The sequence below is a fragment of the Gymnoscopelus microlampas genome, assembly GCF_963454915.1.
Source record: "Gymnoscopelus microlampas genome assembly, chromosome: 22".
Taxonomy (NCBI): Eukaryota; Metazoa; Chordata; class Actinopteri; order Myctophiformes; family Myctophidae; genus Gymnoscopelus; species Gymnoscopelus microlampas.
This window is the reverse complement of record NC_139959.1, coordinates 21,319,035-21,336,920: the sequence shown is the minus strand read 5'-3', so window position 1 is coordinate 21,336,920 and position 17,886 is coordinate 21,319,035. Positions and strand designations below refer to the sequence as shown.

Genomic DNA, 17,886 nt, shown 5'->3' with positions numbered 1-17,886 from the left:
AGACGCTTTTGATGAGAAATAATGATATATCTCCACAACGACTACTTTATGTTACTTTATGTGACCCCTAGGGGGTCCTCAGAGTTACTACAGGGGGTCCGTAAAATCTGTGTGTGATATACCGGTATATATATGTTTTACCTTAACCACTTGAACCCTAGCATCCCTTTTCTGAGGAGAACTTTAGCCAAATATATTTTTTGGCAAAGACGTGTTTGGTGTAGAGGGAAAAGACAGCAGACCAAGTAAACAAAAAAAGTTTAATCTAAAACACAATGTTATACAATATGGAGGGGGTCCCTGCTTCATTTCTCTCCCAGCTAGGGGGTCCTTGGTCTGAAAACGTTGAAGACCCCTGTCCTATACTGTACCTTGGGCTGGTCGTACTTCATGCGTCGCACCAGTGTGAGATAGAAGCCGGCGCCGAAGCAGTTCTTGAGGAAGAGGGGCGACCCGCAGCAGTAGAGACGACCCTCGGAGATGATGGCCACGCGGTCACTCAGCAGGTCCGCCTCGTCCATGTGGTGGGTGGACAGGATCACCGTACGACCTGCCAGGGAGAGACAGAGAGAGAGACAGAGAAATAGATGTGACAAATGTAAAGAAATTAGAGCATCATTCTTCCCTTAAATTTACGAAAAATACAAAGAATTTGAATCCACCATTAATAAGTCATCACTTCAACATGTTCTAGGAGAACAACTATTGTGCACCTTTTTGGCTGCACAATACGTGTGGAGTCAAATATAATATACTGAAGGACAGCCAGTCCCTCAGTATATTATATTGATTTAGAAAGTAGTACGAGAAACATTCTATTACTTTACATTCTAATTACAATTACATGATGCACATAATTAGTCATCTTTAACCAATTCATTTTCTCCTTATAAAGGGGTTCCCTTATAGCAGTCCTAAAATAGTCATGCTTCTTCAGCCTTCTGTTTTAGATCGGTCAAGATGTAATTGGGTGTTGACTGTTGAGTTGTGCTGGCAAACAATCTGCAACTATGATGTGAAATTCTGTAGTGCATAGGTAGGGGGGGGGTTTCATGGGGGTCCCCAGTAAAAGTAGTTAACATAGCATCACAATCATTTAACCACTTTATCCATTTGTTGGCTTTTTTTTTTTATGTTTGGAAACTCTTGAATAATTTAAAAAGTTAGGTTTTACATAAATCTTCTCTTCTGAGGGTCCCTGGCACAAAACATTTTCCGCAGCCAAATATATATAAATACACATCAATGTGGGGGTCTTTGGCACAAAACAAGTTTGAGAACGACTTCTGTAGTGCACACAGCCATCAGGACGCTGTAGCACCTCCTCTGTCCAGTAGGGGTCAGTGTTACCTCACCTGCGCGGTATTTGAGCATCAGGTCCCAGATGGAGCGTCTGGAGTAGGGGTCCACCCCCGACGTGGGCTCGTCCAAAATCACCACCTTGGCGCCGCCCACAAATGCCATGGCAACAGACAACTTCCTCTGCATGCCGCCTAGAAAAGTAACATGATAGATGGTTGAATGTTTCTTACTTTACTTTATTTATTTATTTGGACGGGACGGTGCACATTCATGAGCACAAGACGGATGTAATACACATGAGCAAGTGTAAATATGCCGAATTTAGAGAAAGCTACTTTCCATCCATAGGCTAATCCCCAAAATAAACAAGAAACAATACAGACATTACAATTAACAACAACACCAACAAGGTACATCAACAATCAGCAGCATAATGGGTTAATACAGTGTCACAATCATTTTAACCACTTTAACCATATTTTATTTGTTGGCTATTAAAAAATAGCAGATCTACAAGCTCATAGAGTGGCACGATTCTGCAATTTTTGAAACATCTTTGAATCTTTGAATATACATATTTTCAAAGCGAACATGTTTAACTCAAATCTTTGCTTCTGGACATTTTGAAATTGGGGGGGGGGGGGGGGGGGATACATATCAATTTGGGATACGAGAAAGTTTGAGAAGCACTGAGTTAGAGGACCCCTGTTATAAAACAACCCCTCTCCAAAACGTCTAGAGAGGAAAGCAGCTGGGCACATACAGTACCAACCTGAGAGGTTCTGGGACAGTTCGTCCCTCTTGTGGGGCAGACCCAGGTCCTGCAGCATGTTCTCCACCTCCTCCTCTGCCTCCGCTATGGGCCGGCCTTTGAGCAGAGAGTAGAAGAGGATGTGCTCCGCCACGGTCATACTGAGACACACACACACACACACACACACAGACACAAACACACACACACACACACACACACACACACACACACACACACACACACACACACACACACACACACACACACACACACACACGCACAGTATGAGAGAACACACTCAACCCATATCCTACGTATTCGCAAGAAGTGATGGGAAAATGTTGTATATCGCCAAAGTCGGGTGGAAAACTTGTATGTCCAAAGCTGTTACTTTTCAGGAACCTGTGTTCCAATGGATAAAGTAAAGTAAAACTTACAATATAAAACAATAAGCAAAAAACTGAAAAACTAAATATCAACCAGACCACAACACAACACAACACAAAAGACAACACAAAATCAGGGTATTATTACTCTAAGCAAGCACGAAAAGATGGAGCATTTGTTCAGAGTCAAATATCGTTGTCATTTTCAATGTTAGCGTTAGCATAAAGTTGATTTAAAGGAATATTTAGTTCGTTATTATGATGGGATATGTTATTATTATTAGTTATTAATTGCATTAAATGCATCTTGGGCACTGTTTCTATAGTTCTACTAAGGCAGAGAGAGCCCACGCACTGGCTGAAGAGGATGTTGTGCTGGGGACACATGCCCAGGGACAGACGGATGGTGTCCATGTCTGTACGGATGTCCTGACCATAGATGGTGGCTGTGCCAGAGGTAGGAGGGAACATGCCGGTCAGGATGTTCCTATGGGAAAGAGACAGAGAGATCGATGAGGGGATTGTGTGTGTGCACACCTTGTACCTGTCTGTGTATAGGCCAGGTGCGGCATGATAAAAGGGCAGAAAAAACACACAGAGAAATATCCGCACACTGGGTGATAGTTCCCAAACAAATGTTATTTCAAGGGCAACGTTTCAACCATGTCGGTCTTCTTCAAGCACACACACACACACACACACACACACACACACACACACACACACACACACACACACACACACACACACACACACACACACACACACACACGTGTAGTAGGAGAGAGAGATGGAGAGAGAGAGACAGAGATGGCTGGACAGTAAAATCTGGCGAGTTCATTTAACTCTGAATGTGTAAACAATTGACCCGTAAGACTTAAATGAACGCTGGATTTTGCAGTATATAAAGCATGTGTTTATAAGTCTGTGCGTACGTTCGTACATTCATATAATGTGGTGCGTGCATGCGTCTGTGTGTGTGTGTGTGTGTGTGTGTGTGTGTGTGTGTGTGTGTGTGTGTGTGTGTGTGTGTGTGTGTGTGTGTGTGTGTGTGTGTGTGTGCTATGTGTTGTTGACATACATGGTGGTGGTCTTCCCCGCTCCGTTGTGACCCAGGAAGGCGGTGATCTGGCTCTCGTAGAAGCTGATGCTCAGGCCGTCCACAGCGGGCTTAGAGTTGCTGCAAAACACTTTGACCAGGTCCTGGATGCACACCCCCTCCACTAGGCCCGTCGGCTCGGCCTCAAAGTACTGCTGGCCTGCAGGGACCCCCCAGTAGAAAAGATTTGAGTTAAAAATGTTAGCTTTAATTTTTTTTTTTTTTTTTTTTTTCAAAGATGTTTTTTTCAAAAATAGCAGATCTACAAGCTCATAAGAAATCTAAAATGACACAAATGCTTTCCCGGTCTTAATGGAATAAAACAGCCCTCCTCCAAAACGTCGCTTTTAACTACTTGAACCCCAGGCCAGCATTCATATACTGGGGGGGCCATTAGCCAAAATTGGCGATCTACAAGCTCACAATGTGACGCTTTGTGAGCTTGTAGATCGGCTATTTTTGGTGAAGAGATTTGGTGCGGAATGGAAAAAAGCACACAGTCAATTCAGTCTTAGAGGTTAAAGGATTGGTTGACATCCTAAAATCACCTTGTTCGTTGATTATAACTCAGTGCAAGAATACATAGTAAAACATGGCCACACTTTTTTCTTCTTCTTTTTTTTGTCAATTGCTAAAAAATAAATATGTCTTTTGGTACATTTTGAATATTTCTTATATATATATATATATTTTGCCTATAATGACATGCACGTGATAAGGATGCCGAACTGAAAGTGGTTAATTAGTTCATTTGTATCAGCTACAATTTAACAAGAGTTTTTAGTAAGCACTTGAGATAATTGTTACTGCAGTGAGTAAAGTATTTCCGTCTCTCTTCACACTTGTGTCTCGGGAGAAAAAGGTCAGTGTCTCTCCCCTGTAATAACAGATGGGTTCTGTTCTGTGCGTTTCACTTTGTAGAACTTACAATCGATGGAAAGTTACTGTGCGTTTTTTTGCGATAGCAAAATCAAAGGATAAAAACAACACTTGGTTTGATACTCTTTTTTTTTTGCACATGAAACTTTTGTTTACCTCCAAAACATAGGGAAACAATTTCAAAAAGGTGCATGGTGTCTAGTTGGCACCATACTGAAAGAAAACAAGTAGAACATTTCAATGAAAAAAGCTGCTTTCCTCTTTTGTAGCAGAGCTGAGGAAAACAGCAGTGGCTGCATTTTGAATTCAGAGATCATCAAAGAAGGAGAGAGGAGCTGAAGGTGACATCAGCGGATTGGAATGTAATTGGGTGAGAAAAGGACTGAACACTCTCTGTCACTTATTAACTAAGCAGCAGGGTGAGATTTTGTCAATGTGTTTGTGTGCGTGCGTGTGTGCACGTGCGTGTGTGCGTGTTCAGGCATGCCAGCGAGCAAACAAATTCAAGGGCAGTGTGTTCCCATCGCACGTTGTTGAATCAGGTTTGGCAAAGCGAGACAGCGAGAGAGAGAAAACACACAGACAGAGGTTGTTTTGATGCTGAACGCTGAATGAAGTCTCATTTTGTCGCTGTCGGGCAGAAACCTCTTATCTCCATATTCCAACTTTTTGTGTTTTTTTGAAATTTAACGGCCTACTTGATCATACTACAGTCACACAAAAGCATCAAAAGTAGCAGATTCACAAGCTCGAAACGCGGTGCGAAGCAACACGTTTCGAGCTTGTCACTCTGCTACTATTGCTATTTTTGAATTTGAATCCTGAAAAGTAACGGTTTTGGACATATGAGGTTTCCACCCGACAGAGAGGATTTATACGTACTTAGTCTCACAGACGCTTGGCAGTATCAGTAACTGATTTACTGACGCGATGCTTTGCGTTGTATTGCCTGAAAGTCAGTTATTTACGGTGAGCGACGTTATAAATTAAATTAGGCTTAATACGTATCTGTCCTGTTCCCCTGACGGCATCCTTGTAATGGAATTTTGAGAACAAATATTATTTGTGATTTGTCGAAATGGTGATGTTATTATGTAATGTGATTTCAAGGTCTATGGAGCATAAGAAAAAAAAGAAGAATTTTCAAACAAAAAAATTATAAATGAATAGCAGATCAGCTATTTTTGCATAGTGGTTCTCAAAGTGGGGTCCAGGGACCCTCAGGGTTCCTTGATGCGGTTCCAAATGGACCCTTGCAGGTCTGTAGCTCTGAGAGTTAAGTGGGGTCCTTAGAATTAAAAAAGTTTGAGAACCACTGGCTTAAAGTTGTTGTTTTTTTATGAATAAAATGTAATTTTGTCCAATCTGTATGATAGAGTGATTGAGACATTTAGATCGTGTCAAAGGTCATGTCTCACCTAGACACAGGATCTGACACCAATTTTGATCTGATTCAATTTATCCCCTGAGCAAGCAGCCAGGATCTATTAGCTCAATGGTATAAAAAAAAAAGAATGCTGACCATTGGCGGTGTCCGACTGGTTGGTGTCGTTCTGCGTGTCCCGTTCCGGGTGTTCACAGGAGCTGGGCGACCCCCGGCGCTTGGCCTTCTGGTCCTTGTCCCCCGCCTGGTCCTTGTCCCCCGGTCCTTCAGGAGGGAAACGTGAGGCGGTGGGTTCAGACAGCGTTAGAAGATCTTATGTATGGTAGGTTTGTTCCAATCTGACATGATTTAACCAGTTACAGTAAGCCCTGCTCAATAAAATTAATAATATTAATTAATATTATTATTATTATTATTATTAATAATAATAAATTCAAAACAAAACAAGCTTGAAAAAAGAAATTGAAAATGTTTGAAAATGTTTAAAGATTTAACATTTTGAAAATGTTTGAAAAAAGGTTTTGAAATCTTTTGCTCATAAAATGCCCAAAATAGGAAAACCAGGTTGAAAGTTGTTAAACAAAGTACCTGACACAATATAGGAGAAGAAGATATATATTATAAGACCTTGCCAGACAAAATCAAAACACGTACTAAATATTCATTCATAAGTATATTATCATGTTGACTGTTCGGCCCCCTTACCGCAACTTGAACCTCCTCCAGCGCCGAGCCAATAGGAAGGCTGGATGGGGAAATGAAAAGGCCGACCGATTCCATACTGCCCTGTGAAGATAATAGGACACAATGGAATCATCTCTAAGTTCACTTTTAAACAAACTCATTAGGTCAGTGGTTTTCAACCCTTTTCATATCAAGGTCCATTATTTATTCGGAATTTGAGCCACGGAATCACCATTTGATGAGACTATCAGACCCGAAACTTCGAATATTTTGTTGTCGTTGCATAAGATTTTGTCCACAATTCCATACTGTATTGATGTTGGTACTGTACCATAGGAGAGTTAACAGGCAAACGTTGATCAAAAGAACAATTCTTTAATTAAGTAATGTAGATGTTTAACAATAATATAACTCTTGAGAGTGTAAAATGCTCTCAAAAGTTAAAGATCTATAAGGGTCCATTTGGTGACCAACTCTCCATCATTTAGCTGGGGACCACCTGGAACCCCCTCAAGGACCACTGGTGGTCCCCAGACCACTGGTTGAGAACCACTGCATTAGACCATTGGTGTTAAGTGGTCAGATGGGTGGGCCGCGTGCCGTTTCAGAGCATGTTTTAATTTTAATTCTCACATGTTAGGATTTAGATTTATTTTAAGAATAGCCTCAGGTCTTAATGGGTTAAAGGTCACTGACCTGGGAAGACGTTGTCCAGGTACCAGGCCAGTAGGGCATACAGCACGGTGTCCACGGCCATCATGCAGATGGACATGTGGAAGGAGAACTCGTCCCCTTCCAGGGGGCTGGTCTGGATGTTGTCCCACTGGAGGCCCAGGCCTTGCTCCTCGTACCGGGACAGGTACTCCGTCCCGAAGCCGAACGCCACCTGGGACACCAGGCCCTGTATAGAGGAGGAGGAGGACGAAGAGGAAGAGGAGGGAGGGAATGAGAGAAGAGCTTGCAAATCTGCTATTTTTGCATTTTCTCAGAAAAATATAGAAAATGTTTGGAAACCTTTGAATAATTTAGATTTTTTTTTAACGTATCCTCTTCTCTTCTGGGGGTCCCTGGCACAAAACATTTTCAGATGGGGTGGTCCTCGGCCAAATACTATATCGACGTCTCTGTCGGGTGGAAACCTCATTATGTACAAAACTGTTGCTTTTCAGAATTCAAATTCCAAACTAGCAAAAGCAACAGATCTACAAGCTGCTTCGCTTGCAGGTCGGCTACTTTTGATGCTTTTGTGTGACGCTGTAGTAATAATCAAGTAGGGCTTTAATTTACGAATGAACATATTCCACCCGATAGAGACGATATATATGCCTTAACCACTTTATCCATTTATACGTTGGCTATTCAAAAATAGCAGATATGTGCTGTGCTGCGAGCTTGTAGATCTGCTATTTATTTATTTTTTTAAAATGTTTTCTTTACATAAATCTTCTCTTCTGGGGGTCCTTGGCACAAAACATTGTCAGATGGGTGTTCACGGCCAAAGATATATCAATTTGGGGGTCCTTGGCATGAAAAGGTTTGAGAACTGCTTTACCCCCTGCCTTTAACCACTTCAAACCCCAGCATCCGTATTGTGGGGAAAGCTTTCGCTTTTGCGACCGACAAGCTCACAATGCGTTGCGCTGCGTCGTGTTGTGAGCGCGTCGGTCGGCTATTTTCAGCGATAGCTTACAGAAAAACTGAAAAGACACTAGTACAGAGCCCTGAGGGACTCTGGTCAATTTATTTAAGTCACTGTTTCCCAAACAGTGGGTCGGGGACCCATTTGTGGGCCACAGACAACTATATGTGTTTGTTTCCTATACTTTTTTTTTTTTTTTTTTTTTTTACTTTGTTTATTGGGTTTTTACATAGCAGTTTTCAGCATTAAATGCATATAGCAGGATACAGAAAAGCTTTTTAAAGCAACCAATAAAATAAAAAAGCTCAATACGGATTCCATTATCACCCCAAGACATGAAGACATAAAATTAAAAATACAAAATGAATACAAAATATATAAACATATAAAAGGATATATAAACAAACACAGACCGAACAAGACAAAAACAAAACAAAAACACCAGTCAAACAATACATATCCATATCACATTCAAAATCAGCTTATGATTATTTAAAAAAAAAATCCCCAAAATGTGAAAAATGATTTGTCATGAATTAGAAACAAATTCTATATTTCATAAACATATATATATTTTTTAAATTAAAATAAAATAAATTCCATAAATTGGAAAACAAATGTTTAAAGAAGTAGTGAAAATAGCTCTATCTGCAAGCTCCTGACCTAACGGGTCGCATTGCGATGCATTAGGAGCTTGTAGATCTGCTATTTTCACTAGTTTGGGTCCTGGGGGAGAGACATCTAAATTCTCTCATGGGTCTCGAGCTAAAACGTTTGGTGGTTAAGACCTGGAACGCATCTGTGTCACTTTAGATTTCTTTGGCTATTCAAAAATAGCAGATATACAAGCTCAGATATACATAGCGCGGCACTCGGTGCCGCGCTATGAGCTTGTAGATCTGCTATTTTCGAAAAGTCTTGAAAAAAAAATGTTTTTGATTTTTTTCCAAAAACTGTTAGGATTTAGATTTTTTTTAAAGAATCGCCTCAGGTCTTCAATGGGTTAAGACGTGACACCCCTACCAGCAGGATCTTCATGTCCTTGGTGACGTGCTCCTGCCAGGCGAAGCAGAGGAGGTGGGGCAGGTACAGGGTGAAGTAGACGATGCCGCAGCACGCCGCCGCCAAGTTGGCCCGGTTGAAGAACACGCTGAGGAGGAAGCACTGCATGATGGTGGCCGTGGTGAAGCTCAGCAGGAACAGGAAGAGGATCAGCGGGTCGCTGTAGTTCAGCACGCCCCCTACCTGTGTGTATAGGGGCCAGTTGCGGGGGAAAAGTAATTAAGTGCATTCGGTCAAGCGCTGTATTTTAAAGGACGACTTCACCCATTTTCAACTTCATATACGGTAATTGGTCCTCACTAATGCTCATGATAAAATGGTTAAAAGAAAAATCTACTCGGTTTGTGTCTCATATAGGAGGGCTGGGGACACTTCAGAAACCTGCCTACCAGTGACATCATCGTTAGGAAGGGCTTTATTTTTCAAACAAGATTTTACAGTTTTCTTTTTATTTGTATTAATGCAGAGAACAATGGCTTCCATTATAGCATGCAATAGAAGGCCTTCCGTTTCTATTTGCTTGCATTCCCCATCGATGATGTCACCGGCAGGCAGATTTCTGAACTGTCCACAGCCCTCCTAAAGTATGAGTGGTCTCGTGAGCCAGACTGTTGCCTCCCTCAAATGCTTTTGTCATACAGTCTGGAGCACGGAAGCTCTGAAAATGATCAAGCGATAAAGCGAATGTGACGCCTCCTTCTCACTTCCGCTTCGTCTTTACAGTCGCGCAAATGTATCCGAATACAAATCATCTAAGAATACGTGTATAACTTGCTGCTTAGCAGAAATGGAAATACAAAAATGTTATGTGAAGATATTTTAAGATATAGTTTCGTGAACGGAAATGACGAACGGATGACGGCTTCCTGTCTCGGATTTCGGGAGGTGTAGTTTTATATAGCATTCGAGAGATAGTGGAATAGTTGACAGGCTATGCGGCGACTACAGAGTAACAAAACAAAAATGGTTCCATCTTATAATGAGAATTAGTGAGGACCAATTAAACCGCATCTTTTTGTACTGGTTATTTGGAAAACCAACGAATCATAGCCTACTGCAGTGGTTCTCAACCTGTGGGTCGGGACCCCCAGGGGGGTCCCCACATGATATTTATCTGTGGAACCGAGTCAAACTAAATTGAATGCCTCAACTCTTACAAATACAAGTGTTTGTCAGGGGGGGGGGGGGGGTCCCCAGTTCAAATATGATAATTCGGGGGTCGCGGCCTGAAAAGGTTGAGAACCGCTGGCGTACTGACAGTGTTAGTCAAATAACTTCCAGTAGATGTCACAACAGCAGCATGTCCAAAACGTGGGCTAAATTATTAGCTCAGCAAGACTGACTGTTGGAGGCTGAGAGTGGGAATGACCATCATTCATGTTAATCATTTGCCCAGTGCCAGTTCTGTAAGTTGACGCCGTTCCCATGATGTCATGGTATTTACAGTCACTTCATTAATGTTTTTCTAGCGTACAGTCAGTGAGTCATTGTCACACCATGATTAATACGAGGGAAGTTGGACAAATAGCCACCATTAAGTGAGGCCGCATGGATGGGTCCACTGTCACCTTGTACAATAATGTGCTCAGAACTCAAGATTAGCCGGCCAACCGACGCTAAGCTTAACCACTCACTGTGGGTGGCTTTACATTATCCAGAAGTTCTAAAGATTCTATGGACATTAGATGGTTCGTGGTTCAAACAACCTTTTTTTGAGAAGCAATTTTGCATTTTGAGCATAGAGCTTAGATCGGTTATTTCCACAATTCATGTTTTTTTTTTTTGTTATAAAGTTATTATCCATTACCTAAGTTAGGCCTGTTTGTCATATCTGCCCTGTGCGCATTTTATTTATGAAGCCAAAACAGAAATTTGTATTCATAATGTTCCAATGTTCAATGACAGAAACACAATCAAATCGCAATTATTTGAGCGACAATTCATTGTCAAATAAAATGTCATAATCGTGAAAGGTACGGCAGCTTGCAAGTGTGTAAAAAAGCACAGGAATCATCTAGCATCAAACGCATGTCTTTTTCCAGGTAAATCATTCAGTTTACAGTATACCATGATGATGACGGTGAGGAGCGCGGTGCTGATGGACATCATGAGGAAGCTGTCGATGAACCAGGTGGTCCAGATGACCCCGTTGGTGACGCCCATGGCCTTGAGGCTCTCCTTCAGCCGCAGCTCCTTCTCCAGGACGATGCTCTTGACCGTCATGGACACGGAGTAGACCCAGGCCAGCACCATGAAGATGGGGAAGCACCGGTTCAGGGTCAGCATGAAGCTGAGGAAGGGAAACCAGAGACACAATGAACAGTGGTGGAAGAAGTACTCACCTTTTCTTTACTTGAGTAAAAGTATCAATGCCACAATGTAGAGATACTCCGTTACAAGTAAAAGTCTGGTATTCAGAATTTACTTAAAGGGCGAGACCACTTTGGTAGAGGTTTGGGTTGTGTAGTTACCTTGCCACGATGTAACTCCAAAGGTGGGCATTGACTTACATTGCACGGTTAAACAGCTCTCAAAGTCACTCTTTTAGCCCGTAAACAAACACAAACAAAGCTGATTCAGACAGCGTAGAACAGGGGTATTCAACTAGATTAGGCAGGGGGCCACAACTGTAAAATAATTTGGAGTCGTGGGCCACACAGCGCAAAAAAAAATCGGGTCTAATTCGGGTCTAATTCGGTCTAATTCGGGTCTAATTCGGTTCTATTTGACCAATATAAATCAACCTTTTTTCGGGTCTAATTCGGTCTAATTCGGTTCTATTTAAGGTTCTAAGTTAAGTTCCAATGAAAGATGGCCTTTCAAGAACTAATGAAGGATAAATCATTTGTACTGTTTTAACTTTGATAACATAAATCAAAGTTAAAATAAATAATAATTATGAAAATGTAAAAAAAAATGATTTTTTATTTTATTTATTTTTTTGGAATATGGCCAGGGGCCACAAGGAAGCTCCTCGCGGGCCGCACGTGGCCCGCGGGCCGCCAGTTGAATATCTATGGCGTAGAACATCACCAAACCCAGTACTGTTTGTTTTTTAAATAAAAATGTCAACTTCCTGTTGATTTTACTATTTGAAGATCCAGAGCCGGATCCGTGGATTCAGTCCGGGTTTTCTTCCTAATAAGAGCTAAATCAACAGGAAGTTGACATTTTTATTTAAAAAACAAACAGAACTGGGTTTTGTGATGTTCTATATTGTCTGAATCAGTTTTGTTTGTGTTTGTTTACGCGCTAAAAGAAAGCTGTTTAACCGTAAAATGTAAGTCAATGAGGAGCATATTTTTTCTTTTCTCAAATGTTTTTTTCTTGTCCACCTTTTGAGTTACATCATGGCAAGGTAACTACACAACCCACACCTCTACCAAATAAAAAAAATATATAAAATCTTTTGAGCGTCGCATCGCGATTTTTTCAAATGGCCGAAATGTATATAGGGCTGAAGTAACTAGTAACTAAAGTTTTCAAATAATTGTAGTGGAGAAAAAGTACAATATTTGCCTTTGAGATGTAGTGGAGTAAAGTAAAAATACCTCAACATTGTACTTAAGTACAGTACTTGAGAAAATGTACTTAGTTACTTCACAACACTGACAATGAACAGTGCAAGAGAAACAAGCGGCCAGGTCTATGAAAAAAAGCCAAAAAGAAGCTAATAGGCTTTACCACTTTACATCAGCTATTTGACAATAACGCGACGTGACGTGGGCTTGTAGCTCTGCTATTTCTTCGGCTTCAGGATTAAGGTTAAAAATGGCAAGAAATTCATAAAATCGCTGTCCTAAAATGTTGTTGCCCTCACAAGTATAGTAATACAAACTATGTGCGTGCGTGCGTGCATACGTGCGTGCGTGCGTGCGTGCGTGCGTGCGTGCGTGCGTGCGTGCGTGCGTGCGTGCGTGCGTGCGTTTGTGCGTGTGTGTGTGTGTGCGTGTCTCTCACAGGTCATCCACATAGCAGGGGTAGGGCATCTGCTGCAGGTACACGCCCAGCGGCCACTCCTTGCCCGTCAGCGTCTTGAGGATCCCGTGCTCGATCATGTCCTGGAGGTAGGCGAACCCCCCCCACACGTAGCGCAGGTCGTCCATGGGGTCGGCCCTGGGGCCGGGGTCCCAGTACCTGAGATAAAGAATAAATACCACAGGTCCTGACTCCTGACTGAGTCTGACTGAGGGAGTGATTGATGTGATGTAATGAATTCTGATTCATTCATTCATTCATCGACCATGACATTACCAGTGGTGTAAGTAACTAACATCTTACTTTGTAGATTTAGATTATTATTACAAAACTTACATTAACCACTTCAGCCCTATATACATTTCGACCATTTGAAAATAGCAGATCTACAAGCTATATTCCAAATTCTCCCACATTTTGTCGTAATTTATTTTATGTATTGTTGTATTCTTAGATTTGTATTCATTGTATACAAAATGTTTGAGAACCACAGTTCATCATAGTGTACCACATTACAGCACTCTGTTACAAATGGATTCTGACCTGTGTTGCCAGATTTTGCGATAATGGAAACAAGCCCAAAAGAAGCGACTAAAGGCTACATGAGCACTTTCAACCTTTATATATTGGCTATTTGAAAATAGCTGATCTACAAGCTCACAACGCGTCGCACCGTGACACGTTGTGAGCTTGTAGATCTGTTATTTTCAAATCATGAAAAATGTGGAATATTTTTTAAACAACACAAATCTTTATGAACTACACAAATCTTGTATGGGGGTCCCTGCTACGAAATATTTTCAGATGGGGGTCCCAGGCTAAATACATTTGGGGGTCCTTGACATGAAAATATTTGAGAACCACTGAAAAACCACTAACAACATTAGGAAGCAAGCTAAAATAAACAACTACACTTTAGAAACAAGCCCAAATAAGCAACTACACTTTAGAAACAAGCCCCCCCCCAAAAAACGCAACCCGCAGCTACCAATATTTAAAGCTACTTTACTGAAAAAACAAGCCCAAAGTAGCTTATAATAAACTAAACATCACAACAGTGATCCTGACCTGTCTTTGATCTTGTTGGTGCGCTCCACAGAGTCGATGTCCATGCGGATCTTGAACTTGACGTATTTGGGGACCTTGGCGGTCCAGGGGTACATGTCCACAAACACCAGGCCCGCCCAGAACTTCCTGTCCTCCAGCAGGTCCAAGGCCAGGAAGGTGAGGGAGTCCTCGTCGGGCACGGCCACAAACTTGTCCAGGACCAGACACTATGGGTATGGGCAGTGGTGTAAAGTAACTCAGTACATTTACTCAAGTACTAGTACTAGTATCTTCAGGAAATTAACGCATGTTTTGGAGACAAAAATACATGTCAAATACAATAGCATTTACATTTAATCTTCAGGAGTGCTCACTCTATGACAGAATTAAATTAGTACATATGGTCATTTGATTTAATGCCCCACTAATGGACTATATTAAAATGAAAAGGCTATTTTGAAAATGTAAATTAAATAAAGCTAATGCTTTTTAATCTTAAACTAATAAATGCACAAGATTGAGACACAAATTAATGTATAATTCCATAGCATTTCCATTTAATCTCCAGGTGTGCTCATTCTATGACCAAGTGAAAAAGCAAATGACATTGCTTTATCATTTTCGAATCCTTTTAGCTTTTTAAAATTCCGCTATAGAATGAGCACACCTGAAGATTAAATATAAATGCCATTACATTTTATATACATTTTTGTCTCACAAAATGATTATGTGAAGATTAAAAAACATTTATCTTATTTCATTAAAAGAATGTTATTAGCATTTTCATTTTAATATTGTCCACTATTTAGCGGGGCATAATTTGAAAATCAAAAATCAAATGATCTATTTATCAATTGAAATCTGTCATAGAATGAGAACACAGGGAGATTAATTTAAAATTGTATTGCATTTTCATGTCAATAACCTGACGATCCTGACGATTAAAAAGCATTTATCTTATTTCAATTACATTTTCTAATTTGCCGTTTAATTTGAATAATGGCAAATATTTGCTTCCATACCTATGGGCCACATGGCTCGGGAACCGTTGGTTCCAAGGCTACTTACGTTTACTCGCATCTATCTAAACAACATTGGCATCTGGGAACTAGACTATGACATGCCCATGAACTGGGGATGCTATAGGGTTCATGTGGTTTAATTAGATGTCACAATTAGCATTCGTTGGGACAATATGGTCCGTTTTTTTATTTAGCGTGAGGGCAGATCAGGTCAGTGTTGTGGCTTGCGACTGTTTCAACAAAAGGCCGCGGTGGCAGAGTGCAGCATGCTACACTCTCATTTGCTGTGACACCTCAGCCAGTGGCCTCCTCTTTGCCAACAAAGCGTGTCTGATATAGCCATTCACTGTTGGACTAACGCAGGCAGGGGAGGCCCTGTGACCCAAAGGGGAGACAAACATTCAGAAAACAGACATCTATTTACCCCCTCACACTCTCGCACGCAATGCTTCCTAGCAATGCCCCCCCCCCCACACACACACACACACACACAACCCTCCACTCACTGGACACGCAAACACACACACAGCTTGTCATGTGTGCAGTCACGAGTCTGCATTTAAAATATAATCGTCTCTGTCGGGTGGAATCCTCATATTATGTCCAAAACTGTTACTTTTCAGGATTCAAATTCCAAAGAAGCAAAGGCAGCGACAAGCTCGAAACGCGTCGCTTTGCACTGCGTTTCGAGCTTGTAGATCTGCTACTTTTGATGCTTTTGTGTGACGCTGTAGCATGATCAAGTAGGGGGCGTTAATTCACGAAAAAACAGAAAAAAGTTAGAACACAGAGCTAGGCGGTTTCCGCCACCGACAGGGACGATTTATGTGCATTCATACGCTGTTGAAATAGACGTATTGGCACTTTGGCGAGCCATCCGAATCTCCTCCACTGTCCCCGTTGACACCGCGGTCCCCACAGTGTGGGTGCAATGAGCAATGCATTGCCCACCATAACGTGCGGCCAAACTAGCCATCCGTCCCCGGCTGGCGGGCATTGTTGCCGCTCTGTAAAGAAGGGTGACCGGGAGTGACAGCTGTATCTAATCGGCCTCAATCGTTCCCCCCCCTCTCTCCCCTGTCACACTCAAGTGCCGTAAGCTTCAGGCCCAGACAAAAACAAAGAGCACCAACCCATCCACCCCAGACTCTGCCCCTGGTTGCCCTCGATGCCAACCCCCTCAGGGACGTTATATAGGCCTCTCATCCCGATTAGTATCTGCGGTAGTAAGGGGTGTATTTCTCTGTCCTCCAAAAATGCTTCAGCCCCACTTCTGTTATAGGGGAACCCTCGAGTAGGGTGAGGGCAGAGAGGGTCCGGGGTGTGAGCTTTTTTTTTTTCTCCTCTCACTCCATCAACGGTAAACAAAAGAGAAGTTGACAGCGAGTATTTTTTTTTTTTTCAGCTGGCTCTCGCCCACCTGGGTAGATTTCTATATCCTTTAGAACGAGGGACAAATTAGACAGCCGCTGGCACGCCGGGGACAGCTATCTAAATGCTCGTATTGAGCGTGCAGTGTTTATTTATTGTTTTCGCAAAGCCACTATAATCTATTCAAATCAACATCAAGTGACAGGGCCCTTTTGCTCGACTGTTTTATTTGTGTGAATAGGCCTGTTAAGGGGACAGACCTCGATGTTTCAAGTTGATCGGCTAGGAATGCGACGAAACATTGCACATTTTCCACGCACTCCAATAGGGGATAAGAACTGAAAAGGGTTCCCAGAAAAAGAAAAAAAGAAAGCGGTTGCTTCACAATTCAAAGACAAGCGATTACTGAAAAATAATTTTGAAAGATGACATGAAATGAAAAAAAATGTTTTTCACACTCCTAGAGCACATCCATGGTCACAGTGGAGATGCAACAATAGATGCCCGCCCCCCCCCACAACCAAAAAAGTGTGTATTTTTATGTCAAATGTCCCTAAAAGTCAGACTTTTATTATGAAAACGTAATGCATGATTACATCAGCAAGCTATTAAGAATAATCATGAATCATGGTTCCGATTTTCATTATGGAGACACTGTTGGGAGCCTATCTCCTGTTTTTGCAGTGTGAGGCAGCTCGATGTACAAGTACACAAACAAGTACGCTAGTCTGTCGCAGGGACTTACCCCCAATCCAACCCTTGATGCTGTCTACCAAGCAGGGAGGCATTGGATCTCATTTTTATAGTCTTTGGTATGACTAGGCATTGAACCCCGACCAGTTTCATCTCATGGAGAAACAGGAAGTGCAAAATTATAACTTGTTTCTGTTTCAGACAACGAACTTAGCCACTCTATAGAGTGTTTGTTCAGTAATAAGGATCTCCCCATCTCTCCAGCTCTTTGTAAACAGAAAATACATTTTCAGGCCGTATACCAATTTTGACCCAATCAGAAAAGAGAACTGATACACGATACAGGATAAACAAGAGAAATTGGAAGTGATGAAACCTAAAAATGAGCAGACAAAATTGGAACGGGAAAACTATCAAATTTAAGGTGATAAACATTCTTCGTGGGGTTCTTGCTCTCTCCTGATTGGATAAAATTGGTATCCCCGACCTGAAACTATATTTTCAGTTTACTAATGAGCTGGAGAGACGGGGAGACTTCTGTTACTGAAAAAACACACAATGATTACTGTCGGAATATGGACCTTTT

At 41.7% G+C, this 17,886-nt stretch overlaps 1 protein-coding gene across 1 annotated transcript in view; it reads right to left on the bottom strand.

The window, feature by feature from the left end:
- Positions 1-17,886, bottom strand: part of abca4a (ATP-binding cassette, sub-family A (ABC1), member 4a) — a gene marked incomplete at both ends in the record, with an annotated part of 64,809 nt that overhangs the window by 22,566 nt on the left and 24,357 nt on the right. The window contains 12 exons of the mRNA XM_084049235.1: positions 372-550; positions 1,356-1,493; positions 2,075-2,214; positions 2,798-2,929; positions 3,524-3,701; positions 5,943-6,068; positions 6,510-6,590; positions 7,185-7,389; positions 9,151-9,372; positions 11,257-11,479; positions 13,150-13,326; positions 14,236-14,441. Coding sequence (XP_083905361.1) covers positions 372-550; positions 1,356-1,493; positions 2,075-2,214; positions 2,798-2,929; positions 3,524-3,701; positions 5,943-6,068; positions 6,510-6,590; positions 7,185-7,389; positions 9,151-9,372; positions 11,257-11,479; positions 13,150-13,326; positions 14,236-14,441 — 2,007 coding nt within the window. The remainder of the gene's footprint in view (positions 1-371; positions 551-1,355; positions 1,494-2,074; positions 2,215-2,797; positions 2,930-3,523; positions 3,702-5,942; positions 6,069-6,509; positions 6,591-7,184; positions 7,390-9,150; positions 9,373-11,256; positions 11,480-13,149; positions 13,327-14,235; positions 14,442-17,886) is intronic.